This window comes from Talpa europaea (assembly GCF_964194135.1).
Source record: "Talpa europaea genome assembly, chromosome: 11".
Lineage (NCBI taxonomy): Eukaryota > Metazoa > Chordata > Mammalia > Eulipotyphla > Talpidae > Talpa > Talpa europaea.
This window is the reverse complement of record NC_140078.1, coordinates 18519959-18543925: the sequence shown is the minus strand read 5'-3', so window position 1 is coordinate 18543925 and position 23967 is coordinate 18519959. Positions and strand designations below refer to the sequence as shown.

The 23967-nt window shown below is 47.6% G+C and overlaps 1 protein-coding gene across 1 annotated transcript in view; it reads right to left on the bottom strand.

The window, feature by feature from the left end:
- Window positions 1-17212: 17212 nt before the first annotated feature.
- Window positions 17213-23967, bottom strand: part of TM9SF4 (transmembrane 9 superfamily member 4) — a gene marked incomplete at both ends in the record, with an annotated part of 42671 nt that continues 35916 nt past the window's right edge. The window contains 6 exons of the mRNA XM_084247939.1: window positions 17213-17362; window positions 18640-18729; window positions 19514-19633; window positions 20766-20829; window positions 21325-21500; window positions 23302-23385. Of these exons, the coding sequence (XP_084104065.1) occupies window positions 17213-17362; window positions 18640-18729; window positions 19514-19633; window positions 20766-20829; window positions 21325-21500; window positions 23302-23385 (684 nt within the window). The remainder of the gene's footprint in view (window positions 17363-18639; window positions 18730-19513; window positions 19634-20765; window positions 20830-21324; window positions 21501-23301; window positions 23386-23967) is intronic.

The window sequence follows — 23967 nt, the reverse complement described above, 5'->3', positions numbered from 1 at the left end:
TGACTTGTGGGGCTCCCTGCCACAGACAGCACAGCCCTTGCCCAGCTGAACCGCATCCCAGCTTCATCTTAGTTCTGCATGAGCTTCACTTTTCCCACTTGTGAAGGGAGGCAGCTCAGAGACCACCAATGTGGAACCCTCTTGAGACACCTCCACTCTGATTCAGAAACACACTTCTACCTCTTTACTGTTAACTCCTACAGATGCAGCCAGCAGTTCCCAGGCATGACTCAGCCTATGCTGGCTTCTCCACTAGGATTTCAGGACAAACTACCAAGGAACTGCCTCAGCCTCCCCCAGCCCTCTCCTATTTCTTTCCTTCCCATCTGGCCATTTAGTTTAGCATCAGGAACTGAGCAGGCCCAAGACCTAGGCTTCTGCTTCACCCCAGGCCAGTACTCTGTGGTGACAGCCTTAAAATACAGCTCCTTGGCCCTTGATTAGTAGTGTGAACAAGCATGTTTTGATCTAGACAGGGTAGCTTGGGGATAACTTTCAAAAAACAAACCAGATATAGAAATGTCTGGCAAGATTCAAATCAAAATAGGTAATTTGCTTCTAAAAATTTGTTTCAGTGAGTCCCAGGGACTAATTTTGTTTTAAATAGCATCCGCCATGGTATGCAGCCACCTCCTTCATGCTGTGCATGTTACTGGGACTCGTATTATAGGAAATGGCCTGTGAGGACCCAAGTGGGACTCAACTGCTGCCATTCTCCTTGTCGTCTCTGGTCTTCTAGACCCAGCAACCCTTCACCCACTCCCTGCAGCCTTCCCTGCACCCTCCTTTTTACAGAGGCAAATGAGCCTCTGACCACAAAGTCCTTACTATTAGTCTCTGCCTGCTCTTTCCTGCCCCTTCCTTGAATCTTTCCCCAGTTAGCGATGCTGAGAAACTCACAGGACAGGCAAAGCAATTATTTAAAACCTAACTGGGGCCTTGCCCTCTTGCCCCGCCTTATTTCCATCCTGTCCCTTCTATCCTGTTTGCGCCCTCACCACACTCAAGGAATTTCCTTATCACTGTGAACTTGGCTCGTGCAGAGAAACATCTACCTTCGCTTTTTTTTTTTTTTCTCTTTTTTGGACCATAGCGACCTGGCTGTTTCTTAAACCTCTCCTCAAAATTTAAAAAAAAAAAAAAAAAAAAAAGGCAAAAAAAAAAACAAAAAACACAAGCCTTATTGGCTTGGTGGTTCCATGGATAAGAATAGCTGTATCCTACACTCGGTACCAAACCCACTCGAGTACCCTTATTGAGGCCGTGAGAGCCCAAGGGGCATCTGCCTAGGAAAGGAGCCATGGCATGTGGCAGATAATGAACAGGGACCAGATAGAAGGGGTGATGTCCCCTCTCCCCATCACTCCAACTTCTGTCAGCAGTGAGCTGACCTGAACAGGGGCAGGCATCACCCACCCTGCACAGCAGTTGGTTAGGGTTGGCTGCAGTTCTAGGGGCCACAGGATGACATGCCCAGCTGTCAGTTCAGAGGCTCTGTGCACACCTTAAAGAGGTGAGAGGTAGGGAAGAGGAGCACCAATGAGTTTTTCCCCCAACCTTTTACAAATGGCATTTTAATGGAAATCCGGGAAACAGGTGTGATTACTTTTTTGCTCGTAGATATTGTCCTAAGTTGAAATTCTCTCACTGCTCTAAACTTTGCCTAGTAGCCCTTTTAAGTCCTCCTTTCTTTTTTGGTAGCTGTTTTCTCCACCCCTCTCCACCTCTCTTATCTAGGAGCTGTTTTTAAGCACGATTTTTTTTTTAACAGTTTATATTGTACAGGATCAATATTTTGCTTTTTAACAAGGATATTTATGTAATAAGAAACTTTGCCTTAGGCAGGTGTTGGCCAGAAAAGTCCAGATTCCTCTGGGACCCCACCCTGGCCTCTCCTGGAGCTCTGAACCTGCTGTGGAAGGAATTGGCTGTGACCTTCACCACTGGAGAGTAGGGTCTGAGGCGAGAGAAAGGGTTATTTGGCTCTGACAGGAGGAGGATCATCCCGATGATCTAGTGCCTCTGGGGGACGGAGAGGATGGAAGTATTTCTGTCAGGTTTCTGACTTCCTTAGCCTCTCAGGAGCACCTTTCCACCTCTGAATATTCGCACGAGAACTCCTGAAACACCGCTTCTCCTCACGCCCCTCCTTCCCTCCCTCCCAGTGGTGAAGGCTTTGGAGCCACTCTTTCGTAATGCCAGATTATTTAAAGAGAGAAAAATACGAGACAAAAAAACCTTCTAGCACTTTGTAAACACAGTGAATAACCTCTTGGAGTATTTTTGGCTTTATATAAAACAAGGTTTTTAATTGTAAAATATAAGTGCCATTAGAAAATGCACAGGGCATATCTTTGTTAAAGTAGATTTTTCAATGTTTTACAGAATTACATTTTCAAAAAAAGTTTTTATAATGAAGTTGTTTATTAAAAACTTCTGAATGATGTGTTTGGAAGTTGTGAACCTGTCTGATTGGGGAAGGGCTGGACTCGCCAAGCATCTTTAGCATTGAAGAAGGTGATGAGCACATGGCAGACAATAATGACCCTTCACATTGGCACCTATAAACTTTGTGTATTTTGAAACATCTTACGTGACTTTGAGGTAAGTGACATTTAATCTTGGGTGCAAGGCTCAAAAAAATTCAACTCTGAAATTTCATTTAACTGAAAATGCCAGTAAAGCAGTCTTTGGGTTAGATTAGTCCAACTCAGACATAGTTGGCTTTTGCACTCCTGTTTCTGCCCTAGTTTAGGAGTTTTAACTTCGTCCCTAAGCCCTACAAAGTGGCTTGACCCTTGTGGAAAGAATGCAGCTATGATTCCCAGTCTTTCGTTCCTACACAGTGCTGACCAGGACAAATGGATGACCCTTTCCAGGCTTTGTCAGAAGAGAGAAGTCCTATTAACTCAGTGAACCCTCAGTCCTGAACCCTCAGTGAACATGTCTCATTGGCCCTGATCTGTGCCCTCCCAAAGCCAGTCACTCACTATATGCCAGAGATACAAGCCGAGACAGGGAAGAGCGGTTTCTCCAAGCCTGGGCTACTGTTAAGATGAGAGACGGATTCTTGTTTTCCAGAATAAATGACATCTACTGCTCAAGTTACATAGAGGTGACTTGCCCACACTTGTGCCTACCCATCAGGTTCAGACAGGCTGTTTAGAGGGTGATGTGGCTTCACCTGACATCATTGTTTGACCAGTCTCTAATGAAAAGAGCCATCGCCGTCTTGGGCCCTTTCCTTTGTGCTGAGATCCTCCAGGGCTCAGACTGGGCCCGCTTTTCTGTGGACGGGAGCCAATGTCCATAGCCAAGTAGGGCAGGTCACTCGGAATCCAGCCCGAGTCTATGGGGCATTAACAAATGTTAATGTGTGTAACAGGTGTTTGGTGCACAAACAGCACAAACCTGCTGACTGTCTCCTTGGTCTTCACCTTTTGACCACCAATGCCTCAGATCCCAGAAAGGGTCCCAAAGTAGCACACCTTGCCCTCTAGTGGGTGCATACCTCAGGATGGGTCTCGGGTGGCAGCGCTGTCTTATCTGTTGGATGGGAAGAGGCTGAAGATTTTCTGGAGGAGGCAAGGACTTCCAGGCATGGAAGTGGGGGTCTTTAGATGTTTTGGTGTCAGGCCAGACGTTTGGGAGCAAAACCACTGCAGAATATACTTGCAGAATCAGGGCTGCCGGGGCTGGTCCAATCAACTCTTACCTGCCCAAGCACAGCCCCGGCACTGAAGGCTGGGGCTCACACCTGCAAAATGTTCTGCAGAGCAAGGAATGCCCACCTTTCTGCCAAGTAGCCCAGGAGTATCCCAACTGTGAGGAAACCTGGGCACATGTCCACTTGCTCCCTGGTTGGCCACGTTTAAGATCTTTCCTTGCCCCAGATCCTTCTAAGCTCACCTTGATTCTTGTCTCTCTTCACATATTTTGAGCACCTCCGGGTACTTATGCCGCTCTCAGTTTTGAGTCTGATTAGCTTTTGCAAGAGATACTTCTTGAGCCCTCTGCATATATGCCTGCATAATGTATCCTGTGCAAAGGTGCAAATACCCCACAGCAGTCCCTGCGAGAACCCGGTGACTCGCAGACGCCCAGTGCAGATGCGGGGAATAGTAACGTGGTGCGGTGGCTGTGAGCCGGGTGGGTCTGACCCCGGCGCCTGCTCCTAGCTGCGGCCTGTGCATCGCCAGCGCTCTACTAAGAAGGGTCCAGTTCCGTTTTGCGCCCGCGGCCGCGCCTCCACCGCGTCTCCAGGTATCGGACACGCCGCACGCAGCCAGGGGACCCTGGCGGATCCCAGCCGGAGAAGTCCTGCGCCTGCCATCCCCGGGCGCGGCACCACCGCCGCCGCCAGGCGCGGAACCCACGGTCACCGCGCACCCAGGGCCGCTCTGGGTCTGTGGCTCCTGCAGGTGATGGACGAGGGAACGCGCGCGCCTGCCGCCCCGCCCCGGAAAGGAACGGGGCGCGCGCCCGGCCCCCGCGACCTGGGTCTTAGAAGCGAAGGGGCGCGGGCGCCCCGACCCTGCAGTGGACCCCCGGCCGCCCGGAAGCTGCCTCTGAGGCGTCCGACGGGATTTTGGAAAACCGTCTTGTCGGGGAGGAGGCACCAGAAATCTGGGGCGCAAAAAAGGGTGGGGGGCTCTGGCGGGAACTGGCGAGAAGGCCGAGGGAGGGACGACTGGGGAGTCTGGGGAGAGATGGAGGCGGCAGAGGAGCTGCCGGGGAGGAGAAGCTGGAGGTGGGAGCCGAGGTGCAGGAGGTCCCGGCCCCCTAAACCTTGACGCTCGGTGTGGACTCACGGGCAGCCGTCCAGTGGGAGCGGGAGGCCGTGAGCGCCCGGGAGGACCCCCTTACCTGCGAGCCGGGGCTGGCTTCGACGCCTGCGCCTCTCGCACCTGTCCACAGGCGCTTCCTACGCGCGGGATCCCAGGCTTCTGCTCGCAGTTTCTTGAAACCCCCCCCCCCCCCCCGCAGCTGTCAGCCACAATCAACCCAACATGGAGACACGCTCTACTACCTGATGAATTTAGAGGCGATGGAGCCCTGGCATGCCAGGAGGGGCTGCAAGTTCGAGTTTTGGTTTAGGAGCAACCCCTGATTCTGGAACCAGGTGAAGGAGTGTGGGGCGGGAGGGTGTCCATTTTCAACTCGCAGCCAGCGGCACCGGCTCAAGTTCACAGGGGCTGGGATGAGGTTCTCACAGCACAGCCTCCTGGAGGCAACCTATAGGTTGCCCAGATTATTAAAGAAGATCTGTGGCCCACCCCCCTGCATTCCTACCCACTGGGGCATAGGCCCCACAGAGCCAGAGAAGGCCTAACGAGGTGGCTATAGAAGCTCTCCTGGGGCCTGTGGGTTCCCAGCCTGGCTAGGTTCTGCTCTGGGACCAGGCCTCTAGCTCAGACTCCCTTCTCCTCCTGTGGCTCTGTGCTTAGGCCATCAACAGCACCATGCTATCCACTTTATCCTCCATGTACTCTGCCTCCTCTAGATGTCCAGCACACCCAGCTTCAAGACTGTAATCCTGGTGGCCAAACTCTTGTTTCCAGTGTCTCATGACTGTCCCATGCCACTGTTCTACCTGAGCAGCCTGCGCGATGGACGCGTAACGTCTTCATGTTGTGGATCTCACACATCTTCATGGTGTGGATTTCTCTGATTCCCACCATTGTGACATGGGCACCCACACAGCTCTTTGCTTGGAGGACCAGTGCCTTTTCAAAATGTACTACTTCAAGGCCACACATGCTAGGCTTCATATCTATGCTGGCCCTGCACACTGACCGTGCAAACTGAATCACATCTCCCAAGATGAGGTGGGTGTATTTGGTGCTGGTTGTCAACTAGTCTTGGATGTTCCTTGTCCCCAGGGCCTCAGGGCCACAGGCCAGGCCACCCCAGGCTACTGGACTGTTGGCCATCTGGCAGAATGGATACACAGCAGCCAGATGGCTGCTGGGCACAGGTGAGATCAGGGACACAAAACAGCAATGTATTCTTTGTGGTTACGTTGCTTTCTTGCCCGTGGGCCTACATGGAAGCCTGCTCTTGGCTTATGAAGTCTCAGCTGTGCTCTGCAATGTCTGACCATTGCCTTTCTCGTGAGTTTTATCCAGCTGCCACCAACATTGCCGCTGTTCCTAGGTCTACAAGTACCTCAAGATACACCTGTGGTCACCTGCAGTCACCTGCTAATGCTCGAGAGCCCCATGCCCAACACCCCCAGAAACTGCCACGGTGGCATATCTGGGCATGGGCTCAAGGCAGGGGCAAAGATGTGGTCCCCCCCAGAAGCCTACATTCCTGAGCCCCAATCACTGGACTCAAAGAGTCCAGCTCTCCCATCTCCACCTGTTTTTAGACTTCAGTTTGGGGGCCCAGGAGAGGGCGTGTTTCTGGGCATGGGGCCTACACTTGCCCAGATCTCACATCTTTCTGTTTTAAAGTGATAGCCCAGGAAACAACTGAGAAAGCAATGTGGTTTTGTTGTTGTTGTTTTTAAACAGCACAGAAAGCAGGCTTTCCTGTTGAATCTACCTCTGTCTGTCTCCAGAGAAGGTATTGTAGACTGCATTGATCTCTCAGCTCCCTCTGCTCCCATGTCCCAAGGCCTAGACTCTTCAAAGAGGGCCAGTGCAGGGCTGCTCAACAGGCCAAGAGCTTGGAGTCCCCAGGGGCAGGGTAGTGTGTTGTTTTATGTTGTGTTCTTTTAAGTTAACTTTAGCCCTAACTTTGCTTTCTTCTCCCATCAGGTACAACTGCCACCCCCTGTGGCATCCTATAGGTTCAAGAGCTGCCTCCAACCCACTCCTCTGGTTTTTGGGACTGTCTCCATGTTATTTGGGGGGTGTGTGTGACTATTCAGGGTGGGTGCCCTTATAGGAGAATGCAATAGGAGCCAGGGCCAGCTGGGCAGTAGGCTGGGCAGTAGGGATGGCTGAAGGCCTGTGGGGTGGAGGGAGGAGAGACCCTGGTTTGTCCTAACTTTTTGAACTGATAACAACTCTGAAAGCTTCGAGAATTCTCTTGGTCCGGGTATGACCCTTCTGTATAGAAAGTTAAGGCTGTGTGCTTTGGACTTTACCTCTTTAAAAAATCGTTCTCGAAGTACCATTATTTTACATCCTTGTTAGTGTTTTGACAGTGTAGGATTTCCCCCGCAGGTGCAATCACCATAGCCCGGTCCTCCGCTATCATCCACTGTGTCCTCCTCCCATCTCACTGACTTCACTGTTTTAACTGAACCTATGTGTCTCCTTCATTTCTACCAGTGGGGGAAAGTGAGCTGTACAGGCCTGCTTATTGCTTTTAGTTGAGAACGTTTACAATATCAATAAAACTTCTGTCATTGATGTCACCCCAAAAGAGATAGACTTCACTAAGGCCAGCTTGGCATACAGTTCACCCCATCTGTAAATGACGTGAGATCAGAGGATGGAGATGACTTTGAAGTTGGGGCACTGACACTGGACTTTGAGGAATGGGGAATAGTTTACAAAGTGGGGCTGGAGAAGGGAATTCCTGGCAGAGCAAGCAGCATACCAAAGGGGCTGGGAGGGAAATGTGTTCAGGGCACAGCACATGCCCTGCTGTGGCCCTTTGAGAAAGGCAAGACAAGGCTGAATGTGTGGGTTAAGGCTCTGTTCTGAAGATGGGAATTATGAATGCAAATCACTGCATTTTGTGAGCAGCGGGGAGGGGCATCTGATGTGAATCAGGAGGACTGCTCCCAGGGCATCTGGATGCAAGGAGAGTTGTCCGGAACGCCAACTCTTATATTTTCAGTTTGGATTTTGTCTATTTTTCCAGGCAGCAACTCTTTCAGGAAGCCCTCCAAGACTGCTCTGGCCTGTAACAATCTCTGTTACCTCTTAAGTACAGCCTAGAATCTGAATTTTGGGCACCAGTGCTTGGCCAGGCTGCACGTTCTGGGCATCTCTTTTGTGACGAACACCTGTCCCTGATGTTTCCAGAAGACAGGTTGAGCCCCCGAAACATCCTGGTAACATTGGAATTTAGGGCTGCATGTGACCCCTATTTACTGGGCACTGGGAGAACAAGATGACTATTCTGGCTTCTGCCCTCAGTGGCTCAAGAATCCACTGAAGTGGCTGAAAACAATGACAACCACCACCAGTGTTTAATGAACACCCACTTACGTGAACACAGCAGTCAGAGTGGCTCTCTAAACTTGAGTTGGGCCATGCCCTTCCTCAGCTCCAAATTCCCCTAACAGTTCTGACAGCACACTGGAGAAGTCATGTTCCTCATGGGTTGCAAGGCCCTTATGATCTGACTGTGTGTCCCTTCTCCAAGTTCCTTGGAGAACACCTCTCCTCTTCCAGAAGTTGACTCTTCCTTCTGCCTGGAAACTTTACCTGATATTTACATGGCTGGCTCCTTGATTCATCAAGGCTTCTCAGCTCATGTTATAATTTTACTTCTTCAGGGCAGCCTTCCCTGACATCCTTCCTGAAAAACATCCCTCTCCCTTCCCTTTCATGGATTTGGATTTAATTGTAGCACTTCCAACTATCTGACAGTATGTTGTGTAGTCATTTATTTACCTGCTTTTTTCCCTCTATACTCCTGGGGACTTTGTTTTATCCATTACCCCCTCAGCAAAATGCCCATCACAGCTGGGGGCTCAGATGCTCTTTGTGGAATGAATGAATCCTTCATACCTTTGAGGTTCAGGAGGGTTTAGAAAAGTAGGCAAAGGAACAACACATACAAAGGTATGGAACTGAATGCCTTTGCAAGGCTTGTGTATCTCTAGGGATGGGAACTCTGGCCACCCAAGCAGCCAAGCGGAGTTCAAGTGATGTCTATGGCCCAATTCCTGGTCCTTTCTACAGAGAGATGGCCACCTGACTTATACGCACCTGAAAGGGTAGAGGAGGAGGTAAGGGTTTAGGAGGGCTTCCCACTCCGGGTAGGAACAAGAGCCTCTAGGTTTTGCTTACCTCTGGCCTCAAGGATATTGCCCTGCTGTGTTGGCCTGAGAAGGAACTTTGGACAAGTTCTCTCCAATCTGAAAAACCTGTTCAGAAACTATGGCAATTAATTATAACCTGTAGCCACCTTGATTACAGCTCAGGGACTTTGGAATTTCCTCCAAGGACATGATTTCAGCACCAAAACTCAAGGAAATCCCTCATATCTGCTTGCCTTTGCTCCACAGAAGAATGAAACACTGATTTGAGTGATCTTTGAGGCTCCCACCATCCAAGCTGACTCAGGCTTGCAAGGGTTTGGGGCTGTGGTGAAGAGGGCACCAGCTAGAAGGCAGATAGGCCCAGGTGCTCTGTTCCCCACTGTGTGGCCTTGGGCAAGTCTTTTCACAGCTCCCAGCCTGTCTTCACCAAAAGGACTATTTAGAATTCCTTAGCAGGAGAAAAAATTCCCTTAATGATGACCTCCCTTCCACATCCACCTCCAGCCCTTCAGTTGGCTGGCTTGCAACAATGCTTTTGGTAGCATCTAACAGAAACTCAAATTGACTGAAAGGAGGTATTTTTTTTTTTTATTTATAGAGGCATGTTTTTATTTATTTATTTGTTTGTTTGTTTTGTTTATACATGCACTGGGTACAGTCAGAAGCGCGGGAGGGCGAGAGAATTCACCAGAGTCAGAGCGGAGAGCAGAGCAGGCAGACTGACGAAATACACTGCTGAGGGGAGCAGCGGGCGGCAGGAGAGGTCTGCACGCCATGTGGGACCCTCCTCCGGTGGCCGGGGAGCAGCTGGGGATCGAACCGCTGCGCCGCAGAGGTCGCTGGCAGCTTCGCAACCCAGCGCTCAACCGCTGCGCCACCGGGGAGGCCCCTGAAAGGAGGTTTTTTTTTTTCCCCTTGTCTGAACATCAAGAAATGGGCTTTTGGGTCTCCCTGGTGGAGCAAGGGGTTGAGCACCACACTGTGAAGCAATCCACAGCCTCTGCAGCGTGAGTTCGATCCCCGACCGGCCAGGGAGCAACCCACATGGCGCAGCAGACCTTCTTGTCTCGCCTGCTGCTCCCCCTCAGCAGTGTGTTTCAGTCCGTCTGCCTGTTCTGTTCCCCACTCTGTCTCTGGTGAATCCTCTCACCCCCCGAGCCTCTGGCCTGTACCCCAGCTCTTGTATGCATAAATAAATCTTAGAAAAAAAAAGAAATGGGCTTTTGGGTTGTTTGATTCAGTAGCTGAATGTCTTCAGGGACTTGCGCCTTCTCTGATCTGCCATCCTTGCTTTGCCACCAGGTTGGGGCCAAGCTGGTGGCAATTAGGACATGGCAACTCCAGAAGCAGCCAATTGTATCTTCCCAATTGCAACTCCCTTAATATGAAACTTTCCTGCTCCTGCAATTTACTGGCTAGAACAGCTTAACATATCTACTCTTGAATCAATTATTGACAACAGGGAACAAGCTACCATGACTTGTTTGGGACAAGCATCAGTGGTGAAACGAATGTCTACCCAAAGTGTTCAGTAGGATGGTGAAGCCTGTCATCTCTAGGAGCTCACACTCATACCTTAGCTCTGTTAGGGGACCTCAGGTGGCACTTTACCCCTCAGGGTGTTGGCTCTTAGGATTAGAGGGTACTGACTTTTGGGCTAGTAGAGGTACATTTTCAAGGTTACTGGACTTAGAGTTCCCTAAGTCCATCCAAGTCGCTATTAAACTAGATTCCTAGGAGTCAAGCCCTTCAGGATCATTTTTGGTGGATGTGGAGAGGAAAATGGATGGAGCACTTACTGTGTGACAGAACTCAAATAGTACCTCAGAGCCCTTGTGATTGTATCCATAAAAAAGACTGCAGTAGAGATTTCTACTTTAGTCATGATGGTATGTTAGGGATCAGTCATCCTCCCACTTGAAATAACCAGAAAAACTAGATAAAATACACGAAACGGTGTTTAATAGGCAGTTTCAGTTTGGGATGACAGATAAGTTCTAGTGATGGCCAATGGTGATGGTTGCTAAATACTGTGAATGTACTTATTCGCACTGAATTGTACACCTTCAAATGGTTAAAATGCTAAACTTTATTTTATGTATATCTTTATTTTTTTAAAGATTTATTTATGCATACAAGAGCTGGGGTACAGGCCAGAGATGCGGGGGTGAGAGGATTCACCAGAGACAGAGTGGGCAGCAGAACAGGCAGATTGACTGGAATACACTGCTGAGGGGAGCAGTGGGCAAGTCAGGAGAGGTCTGCTGCACCATGTGGGTTGCTCCCTGGCCGGCCGGGGGATCGAACTCATGCTGTAGAGGCTTACGGATTGCTTCATAGTGCTGTGCTTAACCCCTTGCGCCACCAGGGAGGCCCTATGTATATCTTTTTAAAAAAGATTTATTTATGCATACAAGAGCTGGGGTACAGGCCAGAGATGTGGGGGGTGAGAGGATTCACCAGAGACAGAGTGGGGAACAGAACAGGCAGACTGACTGAAATACACTGCTGAGGGGAGTAGTGGGCGAAACAGGAGAGGCCTGCTTCGCCATGTGGGTTGCTCTCTGGCCGGCTGGGGATTGAACTCGTGCTGCAGAGGCTGCGGATTGCTTCACAGTACATATGTAAAAGTAAAAAGGAATTACAACCATAATATTAAGGCTGGGAAGGGAGAAATGGAAGTATACTACTGTAAGGTTCTTGCATTACATGCTAAATAGTATATCACATGATAGTAGACTGTGATAAATTAGAGATATATAACCTAAAGTAACCATTAAAAGGGCAAACCAAAAAAATTATAGCTAATAAGCCAATGAAGGAGATTAAAGTGCAAAGAATGCTTGATTCACCCTAATGAAGGCAAAAAAAGTGTAAATTAAGTGTACATTTCTCTCCCTGTTCCCAACCATGGGGTAGATGCAGAATAAGCATACAGTTGGTCTGGCTCAATGAAGAGGATGAGCCCAGGAAAAATGCTGTCTTTGTAAAAAAGTTTGGAAATTACTGCCTTCTAGTAACTTCAAAGAATGTTGATTTTGAGATCTGTGACACTGCTAAAACTCCCAGTTTCCAGAAAAGATCATAAATAAATTTTAACAACCCTTTGTTTTCCTCAATGCATAGACAATGTCAGATAGATACATTAACTACAGCTACACCCAGATTTTCTTTGTAGAAACCCTTGAAATGTTTCATGTGACCTCCTTTCAAACTGTATATAATCCATGTTGAGAACCTCAGAATTAAGTTAGCTATTTCAGAGCTACCTGCAGGATATTCCATTAGTCTCAAGTCTTTAATAAACTCACTCACTTTTACTTGTCTCAATTTACTTAAACTGACAATAGGAGAAAGGAAACAACAGATGGAATAAATAGGAAACAAGTGGCAAGACTACAGATTACTAGGCAAATCAGTATCACATTAATTGTAAATGTCTAAATACTCCATTTAAAATGCAGAGATTATAAGACTGTCTTAAAAAAGCAAGATCAAGTTATATGCTACCTATAAGAAACACAGTTTAAATTTGAAACTGCATATAGGCTAAGAGTAAAGGGAGAGAAAATGATATTCTATGCTAACATTAGTTCAAAAAAAGGTAGGCTTGGCTATATTAACGTCAGGTAAAGTAGATTTTGGAACAAAGACTATTAGGGATAAATTCATCGAAAGGACAGTATGCATCTAACAGAGTTTCAAAATACATAGAGCAAAAACAACTTCAACGAGAAATATAAAAACCTGTAATAATAGCCAGAGTTCAATACTCCTCAATCACTGATAAAAAAAAAAGTAGGCAGAAAATCAACAGGAATATCATAGACCTGAACAACTAACTCTACCTAATAATATTTAAAGAACACCTTTTTAAGAATAGCAGAATACTTTTTATTTTCAAGGGTATATGGAACACTTACCAAGACAGACCATATTTTATAGGCTGCAAAACAAGTCTCAATAAATTCAAAAGGATTTAAGCCACACAAAGTTTTTACTAACTATAGAATTAAATTAGAAATCAGTAACAGACTGTTGAAAAAACCTCCCACAATACTTGGAAACTAAATAACATGTTCCTAAATAACACATGAATTTAAAAAAAAAAGGAAATTAGAAAGTATCTGAACTGAATAATAATGAAGACATAACACATCAGAATTTCTGGGATTGTTGCTAAAGCACTAAATAGCTGTATAAGAGGTAAGAAACGATCTCAAACAAGGACCTCAGCTTCTAAAATAGAGCAAATTAAGGACAGCTATCTACTCTCCCCATTTGGCACAGCATTGGAGGTTATAGTCTGTGCAATAAAGCAAGAAAAATAAATAGAAGGCACCCAGATTTGACAGGCAGAAGTAAAACTGTCTTTATTCATAAACATGATCATCCATATAGAAGTCTGATGGGATCTAAAAAAAAAAAAGCTATTAGAATAAGCAAATTTGGCAGGTTTTAGGATATAAAGTCTATATATATGTAACAATTTTTTATACATCAATAATAGAAAAAATAGAAATATACCATTTATAACAGCATAAAAAATATGAAATACTTGGGAATAAATCTGACCAAAAGATTGAAGACCTATATACAAAACACTATAAACTATTGTTCAGAGAATATAAAACCCTATATGAAAGGAAATATAACTTGGGTCAGAATTCTCAACATTGTTAACACGGTATCAATATAAAAATGGATCAATGGAATGGAAATTCCAGAAAGAAATACACACATATATGGACAACTGATTTGTCAAAGGTACAAAGGCAAAGGAGAAAGGATAAGTTTTTCAACAAATGGTACTGAACTGGACATCCATGTGTGAAAAATGAATCTGGATTCATACTTTACACCATGCTACAGTTACTTAAAATGGATCATAGAGCTAAATGTAAAACTTAAAACTATAAATTTCTAAAAGAAAGCATAGGACAAAATCATTGTGACCTTAGATGTGATACCAAAACCAAAATCCATAAAAGAACAAACTTGATCAAAACTGAACTTGTTTAAAAATTTCTGCTCTTCAAAAGATACTCTTAAGAAATGAAAACACAAGCCAAAGACTGGGAGAAAAATCTTAAAGTATGTATCTGATAAGGGACTTGAATGCATAATATATAAAGAATTCTCAAAACAATAAAAAAATCAACTCAAAATTGAGCAAAAGCTCTGACCACACACATCACCAAACAAGATATATAGATGCCAGATAAGCACATGAAAAGATGCTGAACCTGTCAATAGGGAAATGTAAATTAACAATCAGATATTATGTACCTGTTCAAATGACTAAAATCAAAAAAGATTAATCACACCAGTGTCACAACATGGTGGAACTGGAACTCTCATATGCTGATGGAAATGTAAGACACAATTACTTTGGAAAAGAGCTTGGCCATTTAGTTTAAACATACACCCCTGGGGTAGGCAACCCATAACAGTATCTATCCTCTCCTCTATTAATCTCTCTTGGAATCCAAAATGTGCAAACAGTAATCCAAGCCGGGCCCACCAGAAACCTTTCCTGCGATTTATCTATACTGAATATACTAAAGTAGGGAAGGAAATGCCTTTTTCTACTACATTTTCCAAACTTGCTAATGTAAGCCTAGAGTTACCTGTGCCTTGCTGTCCCTGACTCTTCCATAACAAAGAAGGTTGACAACAGGACACAATGGGCCATAAGAAGCACAGCGGAGAAACAGGGGGGGGGGGGGAGTCCTGGGTCTATCCAGACCTGAAGCTAAATTACTCGTTTCCTTAATGACTTAGAAACCAATCAATTCCCCTTGGGGCTTAATCCAGTTTGACCTGTTTCTACTGCTTGCAATCAAAGAAGTCTTCATGTAAAATGAATTAGTAATATATTGGGAATATAAAACCAGGTCTTGGGCCTCCCTAGTAGTGCAGGCAGCTGAGCGCAGCGCTGTGAAGCTGTCCACAGCCTCTGCAGTGCTGGTTCGAGCCCCACCGGCCGTGGAAATACCCACATGGCAGGGCAGACCTCTGTCTCACTCACTGCTCCCATCAGCAGTGTATTTCTGTCTGTCTGCCTGTTCTGTTCCCCACTCTGTCTCTGGTGAATCCTCACCCTCCTGCACATCTGGCCTGTACCCCGGTTCTTGTATAAAAATAAAAAATCTTTAAAAAAAAAAAAACACAAAAAACAACCAGGTTTCACAGCTACCAAAGTTCACACTTGTCTGATGTTTCTGGCTTGTGGGACCAGAGGAGCAAATGCTTACGATTCAGTCTGGAGGGATTAAGCAGATGGAAGTGGTGGTGCATTTGCACCAGGTAGGGGAACAGCAGTGGTCTGAGTCTTAAAAGTCTGACACAAGATAGAGCTTGGATGGAAATCACTCAACTCATCCCATTTGGGGAAACTGTCTCACTTCAGACCCCTAACCCTTGCAGGATTCAAGAGACATGACAACAGGACAATGGCATATTTATTTACAATTGGATCAAAAAAAGGCATACAGGCATTTTTTAATTAAAAATAATGATGATAATTAAAAAATTCAGAAAAATTGACAATGTTCAAACCCTTAATGAGGAATCCAAATCCCCACTCCCCTCCCCTCAAAAGAGAATCTCTTAGGGGAAATAATGCAAGATCGGAATGAACAAGACTGTCATCATTCTTTACTGCTTGCGTTCCCTTTCTCTAACCTGATTCTTGGTGGATGCTGCTGGGCACTGCGGCACCACTGTGAGGCAAGGTTCAGAAGTTCACTGGTTTGATTGTGGAGGTGGGGAGGGGAAGCTGGGAGAGTATGGGGGTTGAAGGGCAGGGTATGTTCCTAGCTTAACCAGCATCCTGAGCGTTATCTTATGGGGGTCCCAAGGGGGCTGCAGTAGGGGTGAGTGGCTGTAACTTAAACTCTAATCCCATGGTGGGCTTGGTCTCTTGCAACTTAAGAGCATTTGCTCTATGACATGCATGGGGCGGGCAGGGGTTGTTAAAAGTGGGCATTTATGGAGGAGCCAGGTCTGCCCCATTAGCTCCCTCTAACCTGGGAAGACCAGACTCTTTGCCTATTCCTGGGAATTGGGGAATGATAGAACTTACCTTCCATCTTCCTTCTCACAAGTAGTTTTCTGGTGTCCTCAAAAGAAGGCAAGAACTTAAGACGGAAGGTGGAGGGGACAGGTCTGACTAAAAGACCTGAGAATGGGCACGGAGGTGGGTGATGTCAGGGAAAGAACAACTCTTCCCAGTCACGTAAAGGTGGGGAGCTGAGGTATCCAGGCCTTGCTCTGCCCTGGAAATTGAAGAGGAGAGGGTCTGCCGCAGCACAACTTGCAAAGAGCAGCGACCTCCTGAGGAAAAGGTTGGGGAGCAATCCTGAGGGGTGAGGAACCTCATCTCAGACGTGTGGATGCCTGGCTCTGGAAATACTTGGCCCCAGGTCCAGGGTTTCTTGGCACAAAAACAGTTCACTGCATGTCTCTTCTCTAGCCCAGCCAACTCCTGCTGCTCTGAGCAAGGGCTCCTGCTGTCCTGGGGCACTTGGCCCCCAGTACTTCTAGGGGATTTCCTTGTAGCAACCAAGACGTGGGCTTGCTCCTGGTGAGAAGATGACCTGGAGGCCTGGCTGGAAGCCCTGCCTTGGGCAGCTCTGGGAGGAGGTTGGGGAGCAGGAAGAGGGAGGGATAGGGCTGGTAGAGGCTGGTTGGCACTGAGGATGCACGTCCGGCTAGAGCTGTGCTTTGTCACGGCATCAACGGCGAGGACGGATGGCGAGAGGCTCGGAAACCTCACTGAAGCCCCAGAAGGCCTGGTGTTTCCTCTTCCAGTTAATTGTGGGGTGGCCAACAGCCCTGAGGAACTGAGGTGGATACAGTGACCAAAACCCAGTGTCTTGGTGGATTTATCCATCCTGGATCCATTTGATAAAAAAAAAAAAAAAAAAAAAAACAACTAAAGAAAAACCCCAAACCAAAAATAAACCTGAATAAACAGGTTTGAGAGTTCCACTGGAGGGAACTTTCTTAGCACTGAAGAAAAAAACAACCCACAAAACACTCATCCCCCACAGAACTGGAATAAGATGATGAAGAGAAATGCAAGATATATCTACAGGCCCTCCCGCCCCCCCCACGCAGCCCCAGGATCCAGGAACACTGTGCCAGGAGTTACATTCCAAACGAGCAGGAGTTATTTTATTTTGTGTGCCTGCAGTTCCGCACGCAGGGTGGCTTCCTGTCTGAGGAAGGAGTGGGCCTGGCCATGGTCCACTCCCATCAGTCTATCTTCACAGCAGCGTAGATCTTGCGGACAAACATGTAGGCTGCATAGAAGCCGATGGTGCCCGTGAGGAGCCAGAAGGACAGGACCATGAGGGCCGTGTAGCCAAAATAGAGCAAAGAAGGAATGAACTCTACGATGTCCAACTGAGGTCCCAGTGGGGGAGAGAAAAAAGGGGCAGATGCTTAGTGCAGCCTGTCATGACAACTGGGAGGCACCCCCACCCCCAAGTGATCTCATACTGAAGTGGAGGCCCTGAAAGGGGGAGTAGCTGGCTCCAGATGGGCAGTGAGGAACTCACAGTCGCAGTGAAGCTGCACTGGTACCAGGGCCCACAATACCTTGCATACTCACTAGAGGTTATTAACCCATTTTACAGATGAGATACAGAGCAGTTAGACAAGAGTTGGGCCTATTATTAAGCTTAGGTTTCACAAGCCATAGACAGAGCCTCTGCTGAAACTATTTAACTCTGCCACTGTAGTGTAAGACTAGTCACAGATGACATGCAAATTACTAATGGCTTTGTACCAATAAAACTTTATTTACAGAAACCAGCTCACTGGCCACGGGCTACATTTCACTGACCCCTGAACTAGGTGACTGTTGGGATGGCTGGAGGAGCATGTCAGTAAACTGGAAGTTTTACATTTAGTATGGCCGGAGGCCCACGCAAAATTATCCTTACAGTGCTTCCAATCTGACATCTTTGGGAAAAGGCATTCCAGCTTCAACCACTGACCTATGAGTCTAGTTTGGAAATACACCTTGGCTGTAAGCAGAGCACTGCATACTTGTGGGTTCTGAAGATCCAGAGTACAGCAGGTGTAAGTTAGCTTCGGAGGTGAGGGGTCCACCAGAGAGACCCCAAGCTCCTCTCAGTGGCCCGTACGGTTATGTGTCAGGCATGAATCGATCAGAACTGTAACAGGGATTTGTTTGTATCCTTGTTCCTGCCACTCTTTGGAGACAAGGAGCTCTTCCCAATGTGCCGAAGCCTACATTTGGGTGCTAAGGGCTATGTCAGCATTTTCTGCTTTTTGCCGTAATAACACTTCTTATTCACATTCCTTATTCTCTCATGCATTGTTCTCTCTGTTCTAGATCTGGAGGGGAGTACTGTATTACCATCTCTATTATGCCCTACTAAAAGCACTGTATGGTGATACATTTCCTTTAACTTCTGCTTTGGCTGTACATCACAGGTTTTGTTTGCAATATTCTCCTTGTCTATGCTGGAGGTTTTGGTCTTTCAAACATACAGAAAATAAATTCTCGTTTCCCTAAAAAGATGCATGTTTTAAAGCAAAAACAGTTCTAGAAAGGCTTGGGTGCTCTCCACTCTTGGTGGGAAAGTATGGCTTTTCCCCTAGCACCTGCCTGTCCTGAAACGGCTGAGACAGTCCCCCACACAGGGCAATACCTTGTTAACAAAATAAAAGATGGCATAGACCAGGACGTAGAATGCAGATCCCCCGGAGACCAGGAAATTCCTCCACCACCAGCGGTAATCCTGAGGAGGAAAAAGAGAAGGGCCATAACCATCTCCAGGCAGAACTTCTTCCCCCAAGTTTCAGAGTATCTGAGAGGCTAGTGGTGGGCTACAAGAACAGTAGTAATATGTAGGATAATGGGATTGGCTTGACATCTTGACTTGATGATTACACAACCATAGGTTCTAAAAACTCATAGAATTGTAGATTCAAAGGGTGAACTTTATTTTTATAAATTACATCTCAATTTAAAACAACAACAAAAGAACAGCAATAACAATAACAGCCCTTATGCAAATGCTCACCGTGTGCCAGGCCGCACTGTAAGTGCTGTATCTGATCAATTCACCTAGTGCCTGCGGCAGCCCCAAGTCAGTGCTCTTGCTATCTCTGTTACATTAGGGGGAATGGGAAGCAGAAAGGCTAGGCAAGGCTAGGATCCTGGCCCAGCTGTTTGTCCCAAAGCCCTTGCATTACCCATGTTGTCAAAAGCTAGTCCCCAGAGAGTGGGTCACCCAACTTACGCCAGCTCTTGGAGAAAGCATGACTGGAACGGGCTCAGTACTGACAAATGTGCTATCTTTTCGTCAAGTCTTTGTGATTAACCCACATGACCATGCTGAGACAGGGGTTAACTGTAGTGTACAGCTGAATAAATGAAGGCTGGAAAAGGGAAAAGATGTACTTGCCCAAGACTCAAGGCAGAAGAGGGGGGATCACAAGGGAAACCCAGACAGTCTCATTGATCCATTCAATGCTGAACTAGCTCCACCCTTCCTCAACTCTTGGTCCCATTCCCCTCACCTCTGCACACAGCTGGAAGTACACCATGACGATGCTGATTTGGGAGCAGGACACAACCAGGATGATGAAGACGAGGAACAGGAAGCCAAAGAGGTAATAGAACTGATTCTCCCAGATCGCCTGTAGAAATATCACAGCTGGCTTTCAGCTAGCCTGCCTCCGCCCAGCTGCCCCTTCCCCGGGCATACTCTGCTTGTTCTCAGGAAGGCCATTCCTCAGTCAGGACTGGCTTATCACCTGGTGCCAGGGCAGGAGTGGAGATACCATCATGACACCACATGGGGGCTATGGCTGGTCCCTCCCCCAGGAATAAAGGGTGAGTCAGGCGTGTCTTAGGCAGGCGCTGGGGGCATGGCTGATTCTGCAACTGGACCTTGGCAGTGTGTGGAAAATAATAACTCCATTCCAGTCAAAATTACACAGCAGCCACCACCATGTAGGGGCAGCTTGTCACATGCTACATAGGAGATGCTTTACATGCATCTCCACAGGTGAGCCTTCAAGTGTGGCCTTTTATGACTTGGGAAGTCAAGGCTCAGAGAGGCTGGTGATTGCCCCAGAGCATAATAGAGTAGAGGTGGCCTCCTTGGGAGGTCAGTCAATACATCCTCTGACCCTTTTCCTGGACAGAGCTGGGTAGGAAGGCTGGACCACTGCAGAGCAGAGAATACCTGTCCAGCACCGACTTGGTGCAGGCACTCTCTGTGTTGGGCACCAAGCTGGATCAGCCACATGTAGATGGCTTGGAACTTCCATCTTGACATGGCTAGGGTAGGAGTAATCATCACAACAGCTACTATTTAACAACACTCCCTGAATGCCAGTCCCCGTGCCTTTTATAGACAGGTTTGCAATGCAACCTCACAATGATCCTGAGAATCAGGGTTCATTCTCCCACTTTCCTGAAGATCTGAGGAACTTAGGTAAAGATGCATAGGGGTCTAGAACGCAACGCTGACTCAGCAATGACATCAAGGGCGGTGGTGACTGACTGCAGTGTCACCGAGGCAGTTTCTATTTACTGAGCCCTTCCCACACTCCAGACCTGGACACTGAGCATATTTCTGCTAAACTTCAGAGCTGTTCTACAAGACAGACTATCACCCCACTGTGATGAGGGCTCTAAGAGGTTAAGTGACCATGGGAAATTTCGCAGACAATAAAGAGGCAGAGCCTCAGGAGGGGTGGAGACTAGCTGGCAGGGGTGCAGGCTGTGTGTGTGGAGGGGTGGGGCGCAGGGTGCACTACTCACACTGAAGATGAAGAAAAGCTCGATGAACATGGCGCCAAAGGGCAGGATCCCAGCCATGAGGATGCTGCAGCAGAACAGGAGGGTTAACACCACCAAGACACCCAGCGTAGGACGCCCCAGGTGCCCTCCCCAGCCAGGATGAATGAGATTGTGGGAATTCCTTTGGCTGCTTTTGTAACAGTTATAATGCCGAGCGGTAGGTAGGGTGGGTAGCATTCTCCCTACATTACAGATGGAGAAATTGAGATACAGAGAGCTGTACCTATTTAATCCACCTATTAACCTATTTAACCTTAACCTATTTAATCTTAACCTATTTAATCCACCTTCCCACCCCTCCCGTTCCCTGCCCTGGTTCCTGGGCTGACACCAAGTCTGGCTACAACACGGTCGGCTTTATCTTAGAGAGGAGCTAAGCTTTCATGAGGTCTATTTGAGCTGGCTGAGCTGCAGGAACACTAGTCATGGTGCCTGGCGGGGAGGTCTTCCCCTAAGGAGAAGGCTCAGGGCAGTGTCCCACTCCAGAGGCCTGCTGGCCTTGCCCCTGCAGAAGACTCACCCCACAAACCGGTTCATGTACCACCGCTGCTCAGGGATCTGCCGGGGAATCTGGTTGGTGCGCACAGGGTTGTCATATGGCTGCTTGCGGAAGCCAAAGTAGTAGCCCAAGTAGACAAGGGGCAGGGAGATCCCGAACCACATGCACAGCAGGGCCACCATCGTGGGGAAGGGCACCTGTGGGCACAGTGTTGTGAGGCCCCACAGAGCCCTTATGCCCAAGACGTGGGGGCCAGGGAAGGAGGGACCCAGTGGGAGCACCATGGTGAGGAAGTCCTGCAGACAACCTCACTTGGGGCTCCTGGACAGAACCCTGGTCTGAAGGAAGAACAGAGTGCAGGCGGAGAAGCACTTGGACGGTGAAGAGAAGAAGGAACATGGCACCCCAGGGAAGCTTGCCATCCGGGGAGGAAGTGGGGAAAGAACAAGGAAGAAGGCACTGAGAACATGGGGGGATGAAGAGTGAAGAGTCCGAATGAGGGAAATGACGTGTGGTTGGTTAAGCAAATAGAAAAAGGGGAAAACACAACTGCAAAGAGTGTTCCTAATTTTGTTAAAATAAAACACCATAATAGACCATTATGTGAAAAAAGCAGGCTACATAATGCTTTTTTAATATGTATGCATAGGAGACTCCCTTTGAATAAAAACACACTGGTATTTACACGTGTATGTGATATGGCTCCTGCTGCGCCAAATACTAGCTCAGCTAAGATAGAGGAAACAAGAACTATTTTTCACATTCTTTATCTTCTTCTGTATTGTTTTTAAAACAAGAATCATGCAAAAAGAAATAATTAATATGTGTTTATTATTCCAAAGAGAGCACCAATAAATGATGGCTATTTTGTGATTTTTCGGTTCTATCATTGCATTTAAAATATCTAAAAAGAGGAGAAAAGACTCAAAAACATAGACTAAAGAATCTGGGTTAACTTCTCTGTACTTTCCAAAATTTCTACCCTGAGTAGTAAGCTGGTAACTGGGAGAAAAAGGCTGAACGAAAGCAGGCACGAAGGTATAAAAAGAGGAAGTGGCCTATAGTCCTTCCTGAGGGCTACTTCCTGGACTATGGCGAGAACCGCCCTCCGGCAGCCTTACCTAAGGACCTTTAACAAGTACCTCCAGGGGGAAGCCAGCTCTATCCATGCCCCACCTCCACTGCAGCTTGACCTCATCTCCCCATCCCCAACTGTGTTCAAAGCCCTACTGAGGGCCTCTCCGATGGCGCAGCAGTTGAGTGCTGGGTTGCAAAGCTGCCCGCAGCCTCTGCAGCGCCGGTTCGATCCCCGAACCCCGGGTGAGGGTCCCACATGGAGAGCAGACCTCTCCTGCCGCCCGCTGCTCCCCTCAGCAGTGTACTTCGTCAGTCGGCCTGCTCTGCTCTCCGCCCTGACTCTAGTGAATTCTCTCACCCTCCCGACTCTGGTGAATTCTCTCACCCTCCCGTGCTTCTGACTGCACCCAGTGCTTGTATAAATAAATATATAAATCTTTAAAAAAAAAAAAAAAGCCCTATTGAGTCCTGGGGCTGGCAGGATCAGCACTCTGAGGACAGGCAGCCCTTCCTCCCCGTTCTCTCTGCCTCCAAGAATAGAGCAGGGGGCAGGGACATTAGGTGAATGTGTTTGGAGATAATGACCTGATCAATTCATACCAGTAGCTTCTCTTGGTTGAGAGAAGGGGAAATTCCCCAGCTGGCCCCTGGACTGTGGAAACCTCCCAACAGAGAAGTGAGCTTTGACCAGCTGTCTGAAAGAGCCCACAGGAAGGCCAGAGGCAGGGCCAGGCCTAGGGCAGATGGATGGGCTGAAGTGGGGAAACCCCAGTCAGCCCTCAGCCCCATGGCTCAGAAAAGAACTCTAGGGATTCAGAAAACGGAAGGGAAAAGGAGGAAATGACCTTTGGGAGTAGGGCTGAGCACTGGCACTCCCTCGTTGGGGAGGGGGCAAGTGTGGGCTGAGGGTAGGGCACTTACTGCTCCTGATGAGTGCTTTCCCCAGATGAAGCAATTCAACACGAAGCAGATGCCAAAAACCACACCAGGGTACAGTGTTGCAGTCTGTAACCAAGAGATCAGGTTGGAAAGCTGTCTTTTGGAGAGCTCTCACCTATCCCAGTGGGGTTTCTAGACCAGAGGTTCTCATACCCTTCTTTGTCCTCCAGGACTCAGCTCATGGTTCATTCCTTCCAGAAAGCATTCTAGACCCCCAGATTATGCAGGCTTCCTGTTTTCTGTCTTCTTCAGTCTCTGAATGCCCTTATCCCAGTTTATAATTACATACTGTTACGTGATCAGCATCTGATTAATCCCCTGCCTGTAAGCTCCTTGGGAGGAGTCTGTCCACTGATAGTATTCCCAGTACTTAGAACACAGTAGCTGTTCAATAAACACCTACTGAATAAGGAATGAACAAAACTTTTACAAAACATGTATGTCTGCGCTCTAGCCCAAACTGCTGAGAGTGGTGGGGAAGTTTTGAGTCTGAGGGGCAGCCGGTGCTGGCCTCTACATGCATGGCCTCACCTAATCCTCCTCACAGGCCCAGATGGGAAGCATTATTTCCATCCCCTTTTAAAGAGGACAGTGAGGTCCAGCAATGCTAAACACACCCCTCAATTGCACAGAGGTTGGAGCAGAGGT